Source organism: Rhinoderma darwinii, chromosome 1 (assembly GCF_050947455.1).
Source record: "Rhinoderma darwinii isolate aRhiDar2 chromosome 1, aRhiDar2.hap1, whole genome shotgun sequence".
Taxonomy (NCBI): domain Eukaryota; kingdom Metazoa; phylum Chordata; class Amphibia; order Anura; family Rhinodermatidae; genus Rhinoderma; species Rhinoderma darwinii.
Window position 1 is genome coordinate 513,729,184 of NC_134687.1, and position 13,206 is coordinate 513,742,389.

Consider the following 13,206-nt stretch of genomic DNA (forward strand, 5'->3'; position numbering starts at 1 on the left):
GTGGCCTGTTGGCCAGCTGTCATTTCGTTAAGGCGGTACGGCCCAGTGGGTCCACGTACCCAACGTGACAATTACATTCTTGTTATATTGGAGTGTCATGCAGTACTTATTGTTTCTAGTCAGGATTCAAATACAAATAGCATTTACATTATGGCTGGGTTCACACGACCTATTTTCAGACGTAAACGAGGTGTATTATGCCTCGTTTTACGTCTGAAAATAGGGCTACAATACGTTGGCAAACATCTGCCCATTCATTTGAATGGGTTTGCCGACGTACTGTGCAGACAACCTGTCATTTACGCGTCGTCGTTTGACAGCTGTCAAACGACGACGCGTAAATTGACTGCCTCGGCAAAGAAGTGCAGGACACTTCTTTGATACGTAATTTGAGCCGTTCTTCATTGAAGTCAATGAAGACCAGCTCAAGATTTACGAGCGTCAAAGACGCCTCGCATAATACGAGGAGGAGCTTTTACGGCTGAAACGAGGCAGCTGTTTTCTCCTGAAAACAGTCTGTCTTTTCAGACGTAAAAGCAAGCTAGCGTGTGCACATACCCTTACATTGCAATAGTACTCAAGGCTTATAACATTTGAGCAACTTTACTAGTTTTTTCTTCTTCTTTTTTTAGTTTTGAGTGAATTAGTCATTTATTAATGTGCACTAGTTTCTGAATTCACAATTGTGTCTCATAAACAGGAACACTATTCTAAAGCTTGAGAAAATATCTTATTGAAAATAAAGGAACATTGCTAAAATGTGAACATACAATGTTGTTATTCTTGTATATTACTGCTTGTTGAATAGCTTTATTATACAGTAGGCTATAACACTGTGTGCAGTTTACTTCCAATTTGTTCGCTATGTATAAAATAAACCCATCCCAAAATTTTATTTTCGGTGGTTCAGTAGTAGATCATCCTTGATGAATACCTTGTGTAAATAGAGCCTTAGTATAAATTCAAATGAAGCTCTACTTTTGGTGGAGTTTTCATTCAGACGAACACATTGTAGCTATGTTTAACAGTCTATATTTTAAATATACACCCGAGCCCCCCATGGTTCTACAAAACCAAATGTACAACTCCATAGGAATCAATGGTGCTGTAACTTCTGTAGAATCGGGTATGAGTATTACGTTGAAAGAACAGACATTTAGCCCCTTCATGTCAGCCATATGGCTATATATGTTCCAACTGCCGATGCCCCTGCAGTTGTCACGTATATAAACGTTGGCAGCATGGAACAGGCTTTAATGTGTGCAGCACTGCTTTAATGTGTGCTGCACAATATCTCTGGCCGGGGACTCCTGTCTCGGGAAAGACCTTGACGTCACTGTCCATTTATGGACAGTTAATTAAGGGCTTTGAGATACCGCAATATACCCCCCCTGTAGATAGCGCAAGATTCCCCCTGTAGATAGCGCCACACCCCACTGAAGATAGTGCTGATGCTCTGGCCGGGGATTCTGCTCCTAGAGGGAGCCTCTGACATTACTGTCCATATACTGTATTGTCCAATCCCATGTGGAAGCGCCAGGGACCAGAGACCTCAAGTCTTCAAGCCTTTCTACAGGCATTCAGGCAATCCCATGTGGAAGCGCCAGGGACCAGAGACCTCAAGTCTTCAAGCCTTTCTACAGGCATTCAGGACTGTGTTCGTGGAACCTGGTCAAATTTTGTCACCATCTGCTACCATTCTGAACATTCGCGAGGGCAGTTCCAACGTGGGCCAGTACGCAATACCATTCTGGACTCTGGCAGCAGAAGTTTCCTAGAATAACAGGGCTCTGGTTGTAACCTTCTGGCAGGGGTTCTTTGGTCGAATTAAGAACGAGTTGGCAGGTCATGAGTTGTCTTCTTCGCTGGATGCACTCATCTCGCTGGCCACGAGAATTGACATCTGATTCAGGGAGCATATCCAGGAGCGTGCTTAGAAAGTGGTATGTAAAAGAAGGGTTTACAAGTTGGCTTCATCCTTTCAAAGACCTCTGCTCACCACAATTTGTGAAGAACCCATGCAAGTCGAGAGGTTCAAAATCTCAGATCAAGAGCGCCAGTATAGGCGAAAAGGCAACCTCTGCCTGTATTGTGGGAAAAAATATCATTTTGGGCGCAACTGTACAGTGAAGTCGGGAAACTCCAGCACCTAGGTCCAGTAGGAGGGGGCAAACCTAGGTGGAGAGGGCCCCTCTCCAAAATGTACTATGTCTGTGAAATTGACTTGTGGTCATACATCAGCTACTGTAAAAGCCTTTCTTGACTCTGAGGCCACAGAAAACTTCATCAATCAAGACTAGATGACCCGTCTTAACCTGCAGGTTGACCGTCCGGAGAGACCCTTGTCAATGACATCCGTAGATGGCAAGGCCATTCTCAATCCCATCCTGTTTGTCACACAGCCTTTGTTTATGCAGGTAGGGGCTCTTCACTCTGAATGGATTTCCTTCTATGGTATTCAGTGGGGAACAAGCTGCGGTACCAAGTGCCTGGCACACATCGAATCTGCATCTGCATCACCTGTGCCACAGAACCTGTCGGGACTGCCTCCATGCTACTCGGCCTATGACATCTTCTGTAAAAGAGAGGCAGAGACATCGCCACATCGATTCTATGACTGTCCTGTTGATCTCCTGCTAGAGTCCACTCCTCCTCGAGGTCGAGTCTATCCACTGTCCCTTCCAGAGAGTCTTGCCATGTATGAATACATCAAGAAAACCTAGAAATGTGTTCATCAGGAAGTCTTCTTCACCGGCCGTAGACGGTTTCTTCCTCGTCCAAAAGAAGGATGGATCTCTTTGCCTATTCATAGACTATCGTAGTCTTAACAAGATTACTATAAAGAACAGGTACCCACTTCCGTTGATCACAGAACTCTGATAGGATCCGTGGAGCCAAGATCTTCACTAAACTGGATCTGCGCAGAGAATACAAGTGACGAGTGAAAGACGGCCTTTATTACCCATGATGGCCACTATGAGTATCTCATCATGCCATTCGGTCTCTGTAATTCTCCTGCCGTTTTTCAAAAGTTTGTCAACGACATTTTTCGGGATCTGTTATATGTCAATGTGGTGGTCTATCTAGACGACATCCGGATTTTCTCACCAGATTTGACTACAAATGATGAATGATGATGTAATTTAAAGTCTACCATCCAGACTTGTTTTTATGTGATTCTCCGTAATGTAATATATATATATATATATATATATATATATATAAAAAGAAAATGTAGATCGGGAGTTTATAAAATGTAACTTTTACTCTGTTCTCATATAAAATTTCTTAGAAAAAAATGAACGTGTACAGACAATACATATGAATATCAAGGATATATAGTATAATGGATTTTCAGCATTTGTTCATGACATAAATCCCATATCATGAATAGATATAGACAGCAGTTCTTGCGTGTTTATAATGAATGGAGAGTGTTTATCAAATTTTATTGTGATCCTTCCTTATAAGTAACCAACAGGTATTAAAAGAACGGGGCTCAATGCCCCCCTACCCGTATGGATGTCATCCGTTTCTTGGTTACTTTTAGGCTTGATGTCCAGGGATCAGGAAACCTCTTTAAATATAGGAAGGATCTCCCATGGAGCATCTCACAATGTTCAAAAAATAGTCCTCCCGACACGCTTCCTCACGGCCAAGCGATTCTTCAGGGGAGATGGGCCATAGCCAGCTAAATCCAAGTTTTAGGAGCACTGGAACAAATTGAATGGCTGTCTATTTAGAGATATACTTGCAGTGGCAAGGGACCACTCAGATGGTTCTGTACTTTTTAAGTTGGCGCCTGTTCCTAGCGTCTTGGATTTTGCTGGCTATGGCCCATCTCCCCTTAAAGGGAACCTGTCACCAGCATTTCACCTATTGAACTTTACTTCTCCCTCACTAGCTGCTGCTATAAAAAGTTCATTGCCATTATCCCCTCTCCTAAACTGCTCCTCCTACTGTAAATAACGGTCTGCAAACGCTTTGCGCCTTTTATCGTAATAATCCGGTGTCCCTTTGTGCGCACACACCAGAAGAGGATATCAATGCACAAGCGCGGGATGTTGTGTGCTGGGGGAAGGCGAGGAGCTGGAAAAACTCGGAAAGACTTGAGGAATGAAGATTTGACTCTTTTCAAAACGAAGATTTGACTCTTTTCAAATGAAGATCTGACTCTTTTATGCTCATTAGCATACGGTGTGGGAACACTAGAAAGCTAAATACTAAAGCTACAGAGCCGACTAAGAAGATAATTATAGGTTATATAGAAATGATTTTTCACCTACTACCACCAGGTATAGTCGGTTTAATAGGTGAAATGCTGGTGACAGGTTCCCTTTAAGAATCGCTTGGCCGTGAGGAATCGCGTTGGGAGGACTATTTTTTGAACATTGTGAGATGCTCCATGGGAGATGCTTCCTATATTTAAAGAGGTTTCCTGATCCCTGGACATCAAGCCTAAAAGTAACCAAGAAATGGATGACATCCATACGGGTAGGGGGGCATTGAGCCCCGTTCTTTTAATACCTGTTGGTTACTTATAAGGAAGGATCACAATAAAATTTGATGAACACTCTCCATTCATTATAAACACGCAAGAACTGCTGTCTATATCTATTCATGATATGGGATTTATGCCATGAACAAATGCTGAAAATCCATTATACTATATATCGTTGATATTCATATGTATTGTCTGTACATGTTCGTTTTTTTCTAAGAAATTTTATGAGAACACCGTAAAAGTTACATTTTATAAACTCCGGATCTACATTTTCAGATTTGACTACAAACTAGAAACATGTTCGTCAGGCCTTTCAATAGTCATGGGAGAATAAGCTCTATGCAAAATTGTAGAAATGTGTCTTCCCTTTCCTTTCTAGATTATATATCAGCTCTTACCAAGAAGGGAGTGAATGCCAAGAATTGGAACCCGGAGGGTGAGTGAGCTTTTCTTAAACTCAAAGAGTGTCTTTCTGCCACCCCTATATTGCAGCATATGGACGTCTCCAAGCAATTCTTCCTTGAGGTGGATGCCTCTTCTGTTGGTGTAGGTCCTGACGCAAAAAGCTCCTAATGGTAAGACTGTAACCTGCGGCTTCTTTTCCAAGTTGTTTTCTCCTGCTGAGAAGAATTACTCTATGGGAGATCGGGAGTTTCTGGACATTAAATTGGCATTGGAAGAGTGGAGACAACTGCTAGAAGGGGACGTAAATCCTGTAATTATCTTCAGACCACAAAAATGTGGTCTATCTACAGACCACTCAGCAGTTGAACCTGTGACCGGCCAGATGGGCGCTCATCTTTGCCAGATTTGATTTTCTGTTGCATTTCCATCCTGAAGAGAAGAATACTAAGGCTGATGTCCTGTCTCGGTCATTTGATGTTTCCGATCAACTTGAATTTCCGCAACATCATATCGACCCTTCTCGCATCGTTCCGGTGGCTCCAGTCCTACTGAAGGATATCCCTCCCGTTAAAACCTTTGTTTCCTCGGTCAGAAGAAGGAGAGTGCTTTCCTGTGACATAACTGTCCAGTCATGCCGTAGTGTGTAAAACTCGAGAGCTAATTTCTCGTCAGTTCTGGTGGCCATCCATGGTCAAGGATGTTCAGGACTATGTCGCTTCTTGTGCCTTCTGAGCCCGGAACAAGACCTCCAAGTCCAGACCAGCTGGCCTTCTGATACCTCTCTCAGTTCCTCACTCTCCATGGCAACATATTGCGATTGACTTCGTGACAGATCTGCCCCTTTCAGTCGGTTGCAATACCATCTGTGTGGTGGTAGATTCTTCTCCAAAATAGCACACCTTGTTCCTCTGTCTGGTCTGCCTTCTGCTCCGTGTCTTGCCAAACTCTTTATACAGCACATAGTTCGTCTGCATGGTATGTCCCATCATATTGTCTCGGACCGTGGTGTACAGTGCACATCTAGATTTTGGAGAGCATTCTGTGGCCTACTGGAGGTCAAGTTAGACTTCTCCTCTGCCTACCACTCACAGTCCAATGGCCAAGTGGAGAGGGTTAACCAGATCTTAGAGAACTTTCTTCGCCATTTTGGGTCTGCCCAATGCGACAACTGGGTGAATCTTCTTCCCTGGGCAGAATTCTCATACGACAACCACTCCAGACAACCCACACACTTCTCTCCATTTTTCAATGTGTACGGACAGCATCCTCAGATCATTCTTCCTGGGTCCCTTTCCACAGAGATTTCTGCTACCAACTCCACATTTAGGAATTTCTTGCAAATCTGGCAACAAACCAAATCAGCTATCATCAAGGCTGTTTCTCACATGAAGAAATGTGCATATAGGAAGAGGAGACCTCCTCCACATTATGCTCACAGAGGCAAAGGATGGCTGTCTTCTAAAAACGTCCATCTGAAGGTACCCTCCTACAAATTCGCTCCTTGCTAACTGGGTTCATTCGAAGTCCTATAGAGAATCGCTCTGGTGAGTTAGAAATCCAAAAGGGAAGGAGGTAGACTGAGTTTCTAATTACTTTCATTTATCACTACTTAAACCCGTGGTGTTAAACAAGTATTCTAGAACGTCAACTGTCACATCTGTTCCTGCTTCTGTTGATACTAGATCTGAAGTTGAAATTAAGGACATTCTTGACTACAAAAGAATTGGGAAGAAGATGTTTTATCTCGTAGATTAAAGTGATTTGGTCCTGAGGCGAGATCTTGGGAGCCGTCTGAGAACATCAATGCCCCAGTGCACCTCAAGGAAGTTCCATTTTGGTGCTGGACCGAAAAAGAGGGGGCGTAAGGGGGGGTACTGTAATGCTAGAGACGGGTCCTGCTCCTGCCAGCGGTCACTGCCGCCTGGTCCTGTACCTTCCTCGGCAGCCTCTCCTCCCACGAGGTCGCCGACGTCTTCTGCCTTCTCCTGCCCGCAGCCGCTGTATTTCTAGTTTCAAAAGTCACTCAATCATCCCTGCTGCTCTCTAAGACTATTTAAGGCACCTTCGCCATCTCCCAGGTGCCTGAGCAATATTGGAAATACCTAGTGTTATCATGTGAAGCTTCCTGTATGCACCTGATCCTGTCTCCTATTGCTACCAGTTATCAGCCTGTATCCAGTTGTCTGTGACCAGCGAGTATCCTGTCTGCTGTTGCTATACACTACCAGCCTGTGTTCAGTAAACTGTTACCAGTCTGCATCCAGTAATCTGCTACCCGCCTGCATCCGATAATCTGCTATCAACCTGCATCCAGTAATCCGGCACCTGCCTGTATTCAGCAATCCGCTACCAACCGACATCTAGTAATCCACTACAAGCCTGCATCCAGTAATCCGCTACAAGCAATGTATCCAGTAATCTGCTGCCTGTCTGTGTCTGGTTTTGTGCTATGTGCCTGTGTCCAGCTGCCAGCTACCTGCCTATCTTCTGCTGTCTGCTATCCACCTGTCATCCGTGATCTGCAGCCTCCATCCATCAAGGTACCATCTACCTGTGCCTGTCTTGCATCTGTCAGGTCAGCATCTACTCTGTCGGGACCACCTCAAGAGGCAGCGACATGGCAGTCTCCCCACAGTGAAGACCAGTTAAAGGGTGAAGACCAGGGAGGCTGCTTAGACAACGCCCTTAGAGGTGGCCCTAAGCAAATCTGGTGGAGTACCCCAGCGGGTCCACAAAACTGCTGGCCGTTACAGAAAGCTAACAATTACTCTGTACAATACACTCATCTGAATAAGGCTTTAGGGACTGTAAAGGTTAATGTTATAGGACCATGATGTCTGCAGCTAAACACATAAGACATTTTACCTGTGGCCACTTTTCAACATTTATCACCTATACACAGGATTAGTTTAAATGACTGATCGCTGTGGCCCTACCACTGGGGCCCCCACTTCTGGGACGCCGCAAACACTAGCACAAAGGTCCCGAGTTATACTCGATTATCTCCGTCAGTGGTCATGCAGTGAAGAGAAACATGGGGCTTCGGACCCCCATTATAGTGATTGATGATAGTCACAGCAGTGGGGCCACCTGTGACACTACCCCTTTGATTCACCTTAATCATTCAGCCACAGTTTTGCGTTTACAATGTTTATGTTAAATATGATATGACTTTGGAAATAAATGCAACAACGTAGGGACATACCTATTGCTGCCATATTAGATAAAGCCACATAGCTAGAATTGTGCACAATTGTAGTTTTAAAAGTTGCTTTAAGTGCAGGTTCATCAAAGCTTGGGTAAACTGTCCTAGCAGATGTCGGCTCCAGTTCTGATGCAACTAGGACCCTGTGGACAGAAACTGTGATAGTGAGATCATGGCCTCAATAATCATGTGTATGAAATGTTTTATACAAAATGTAGATAAAATAACATGAAACAAAAAGACAAGAAAAATAGAAAACACTTTTTACAATCAGATAGTGAGCGTTATAAATTTAGCAGACCAAACAATGGTTGTGTTATTTTATACTCTATTTGTATACCGTTCTCTTAGGAAGGTTGCAAATTACTTTAAGCACTTCTTTTTTACGTAAACTGAATCTTCAGTGTACAACAGTGTACAATAACTTATTTATTGTATAATAAGAAGTTATGCAACTTATACTTTGTGTACTCACCATTATCAATGCTGTCAGTGAGCTGTAACATTCTTATTTACATTTAGAGGATGGAAACCCATTCCTATCATGTACAACTGATTTAAAGAGGCTCTGTCACCAGACTATAACTTGACTATCTTCTACATAATCTGATCGGCGCTGTAATGTAGATAACAGCAGTGGTTTTTATTTTGAAAAACGATCATTTTTGAGCAAGTTATGAGCTAGTTTAGATTTATGCTAATGAGTTTCTCAATGGACAACTGGGCGTGTTTTTACTTTTTACCAACTGGGTGTTGTACAGAGGAGTGTATGAGGCTGACCAATCAGTGACTAATCAGTGTCCTGCACTTCTCATTGTTCCAGCCCAGCTTCTTTCACTGCACAATCACACTGTGCTGTGGATCATGCTGGGCTGGAACAATGAGAAGTGCAGGACGCTGATTGATCACTGATTGGTCAGCGTCATACACTCCTCTGTACAACACCCAGTTGGTAAAAAGTAAAAACACGCCCAGTTGTCCATTGAGAAACTCATTAGCATAAATCTAAACTAGCTCATAACTTGCTCAAAAATGATCGTTTTTCAAAATAAAAACCACTGCTCTTATCTACATTACAGCGCCAATCACATTATGTAGAAGATAGTCAAGTTGTAATCTGGTGACAGAGCCTCTTTAAGTACATGGCGCAGTACCTCAGTAAAGACGTCGATGACATACTGTTGTGATAACATAACCGTTGTGACCTTCTCAAATCGCTAGAACTAAATGGCAGCTGTGCTACAAAAGTGGCACTCCCCTTCGTCACCTGTTGGCTCTGCTTTTTTCAGCTCAATGGTTGGCTATTGACAATAATGTGCTTTCCCATAGGTCCTGCCACTTCGTTCTAGTGATCAGTGGAGGTCAGAACGGTTGTACCCCCAATGATTGGACATTAATGGCATATCCTAGCAATATTCCATCAGTGTCTCTGTTGTAAGAAGCCGTGCACCTGTGTTAGTTGGACTTGATCAGGATGGGCTTGTAACCTATGGATGTAAAAAAAAAAAATTTATTAATTGACAGCAAGCAGAAACGTTAAAAATGGTGAGATAATGTGTATTAGAAAGTTGTATAATTCCTCATTATACAGTGAATAACTTTTACGAACATAAGACCGAAAAAACCCTTTAAAGCACATAACCAGTATAAAAATGTTGATGGATACTAAGGGTAACAAGGAGAGGCCAGAAAAATCGGGTTGTTCAGCTTGGAAAAAAGACGCCTCAGAGGTGATCTTATTAACATGTATAAATATATGTATGGTCAATACAAAGAACTAGCACATGATTTATTCATTTCAAGAACTGTACAAAATTACCAGCGGACATTCATTGCATGTGGAGAAAAGGTGATTCAGACATCAGTACAGGAAAGGGTTCTTTACAGTTAGGGTAATGAAACTACGAAATGCCCTACCCCATGAGGTGGTAATGGCAGATAATATGTCAGCATTCAAAAAAGGGCTAGATGATTATCTAATGATGAATTGCTTTGAGGGATATAAATAATTTAGCAATGAATAATGTATAATTTATCCAAGAAAAGTTGAAGTTGATGGACCTGTGTCTTTTTTCAACCTAAGTAACTATGTAACTGTAGGGAATGAAATCACCACAGCAGCCATGCTCCCATTTTTGGAATGCTTCCACTTCTTGACCACAAGCTTACACAATTTCATGTAAAGCATCTGCTCGGTTCAGTATCACAAAGGAGAATAGGAGTACGGTCGATATATGTATCTTGTTGATGAAAGAACATGTACTTTATTTCAACACATTCTTTCTAGCTGATAAATGATCACCACAAAATAAAAAAGAAATTAAGTAATACTGTAACTTTAAAAGGGAAATATACAACTGAGAAGGCATTTATCAACAATTGAATGTGCTTGTGTGTACAGTCTGTACCAAGAAAAGAGTAGATCTTTAATCCTTCCCAAATCTTTGAATAATTCACAGCAGTGTGAACATTTCTATCAGGTTATCTGCCCTGAGCCGTTCTGAAATAACAGCCATTGTGTGGGCACTTAACTCTTTCCATTTTGCACAATTTCTTATTTTGTCCAGAGCTATAATTTTAAGATTGTGCCCTGATTTCTAACGTTATTCTTTGTGAGTTAATGACTTTGCACCTTGTGGAGTTTTAATCCCATAACCCATTAACTATGGATTACTCTATATAATTTGTGCAACTCAAAGTAGATTGGGTTTTATTCTCATGGAGCACACTTTTCTAAAGTATAATTTTCACATTTTTGTTTAAAACTTTATTACTTTGTGACATTAAAACCATCTTTCCACATAAGTGGTTTCTTTGCATATCATAAATAAACACTTAGAGCACTATCTTCAATACTGGTGAAGGAATCCAGTGAATTATAGGCTGGAGTATTTACTGCAGGTGTCATCTCTACACAGGCCGATTTACTAAACCACTAATCCCTGTCCTGGGAATGTATGTTAGAAAGTCATACATCATTAGAAGCTATTTATAAGACAGAATCATTGAAGTCTTGAGAATCTTTTCTCGGGAAAATAGCTGTAAATGTTTCTTTTAGAAAGGATCACACAGATTGGTCGCCACACAGCCAACACTAGGATTTAATCCTAAAGAGAGGAGAAGTATATAGGAAAGCTTTAAGGCATGTTCACATTTTTGAAATGGGCAGATTCTTAAAAAAAAATAAAAAATTCAACGAGTTTTAATTGTTAAGGCCTTTCTTTCCCTAGCGTTTAGGGTCACTGATAACAATGTTAGTGACGATGCTTGATCTCTACAAGTTTACAAACTTACCATACTATCAATCTATGACAGAAAATGTATAGAACCATAGCATGCCTCTAAAGAGTGATGGGTTCATCAGCATACGCAAGATATATATGGCCTGTATCTGATTACCAAGAAGTAAGGCTCTGTTCGCAATATTGTTTCTCGCTTTCCGTAAGGGGCTTCAATATTGTTGATGGCAAGAATAGAACAGTCTGCAGCACTTTTCCTGCTGTCAAAAATAAAGAAAACCAGACAGAAACCTTACAGAAACCATTTTAAGCCAATTAATTTGTGGGAATCCATTCCGAAATGGGTTCATCATAGCTATTATGGCTCGTGTGAAAAGCCTGGCTAATATTTACAACTCTAGCAAATGGGGAGATTTTAGCTAGTATGGTTGCCACCTCCACACTTGCAAACAACAACTATCATCATCCTCATAACAGAAACTACACACACAAATGTTTACTAATGGTCCAGTGTTGTAGCCTATAAAGTGGCACACTAAAGTGGCACTATAAATTGCTACACTAAAACCGTAATACACATTTATGAAGACTGACAGTCTGAAGAACAGGTCTACTGTGCGCTACTTTTGCCAGCACAGTACTGAGGGGAGATGTTCATAAGTATGAGCTGAAAACTGTTTAATGCAATTATATGAGAAAACTGACAGAATTCATTGATAAATCTCCCCCACTATATGCCAACAGAGGGTAGTAATTGGGGTTTGGAAACAGTGTCCCTATGTCTGAAAGCTCAGCAGGCCTCCACCACATATGTGAACAGTAGTGTTAGACCAGTGGTTCTCAGCCTGCTCGTTGGGTACATGCCGCAGGCTCTCGGGGGTATGCCAATAGCACTAAAAGAAATCTAAGACTGTCCTAGCATCCAGCAAAGTTTAATTGCTGGTTGCTAGGCCACTTACGTGTGAGGCGACGTGTTTGCAGACTAAGCACCTCAGCTCTTAAAGGGGTTATCCACCTTCTGACAACTGATGACCTATCCACCGGACCAGCTGATCTGTGCGGGGCCCGGGTGTTGGACCCGCACCAATGACATACTGATGACGTATCCGGTGGATAGGTCATCAGTTGTTAAAAGCTGGAAAACCCCTTTAATGCCCGCCTATGGTGCCATTCCTATATCGAACACACTGTGATATTATAAGTGCAAAATGACAAATTCGCCCCTGCTACACTATCAATACATATTCATACAATGTTGAACTGTTTTAGAAGATTTCATTATCTTATTTCAAAATCTTCTTGCATGTTAGCCTTGCAAAAAAAAATTATATTAGTTAACGGGGTTGTCTCATCAGACAATTCCTTTTTCAATTGAAGACAAGTCTGGCTTCTCAACCCACTGACGAAAAGCTAATATCGCCACTTTAATATGATCTTGTCTATTTATACAGATTCTGAAACTTGTTAGTTTATGCAAATGTCATAATAAATTCAGATACGTACCTTATTGTTTGTTTTGATATTGTAACCTTTTGTGCTAGAACATTCCAGCATCTCTAATGTCACTGGCTTTATTAAAATCCAGACAATATTTTATACCGTGATGTCTAAATACTCTAAAAACACTGTCATTTCATCTTTTACATTTTCTAAAACCCTAGTGTGTATATATATATATATATATATATATATATATATATATATAGAGAGAGAGATTTTTTTTTTCTCTGCAAGCAATGAACTTTTCTTTTACTATCAACACCCTTACCTTGGTTAGCAAAATGTCCATGGCTAATTGTAAGAGGTCATGTAATAAAACTCTCTCTGAACTTTTTAAGCAATATCAGCTTAAC

At 41.5% G+C, this 13,206-nt stretch overlaps 1 protein-coding gene across 1 annotated transcript in view; it reads right to left on the minus strand.

The window, feature by feature from the left end:
* The window catches only part of LVRN (laeverin), a 172,716-nt gene that overhangs the window by 119,119 nt on the left and 40,391 nt on the right, over positions 1-13,206 (minus strand). Inside the window, exon 2 of the mRNA XM_075854817.1 lies at positions 8,115-8,257. Within this exon, the coding sequence (XP_075710932.1) occupies positions 8,115-8,257 (143 nt within the window). The remainder of the gene's footprint in view (positions 1-8,114; positions 8,258-13,206) is intronic.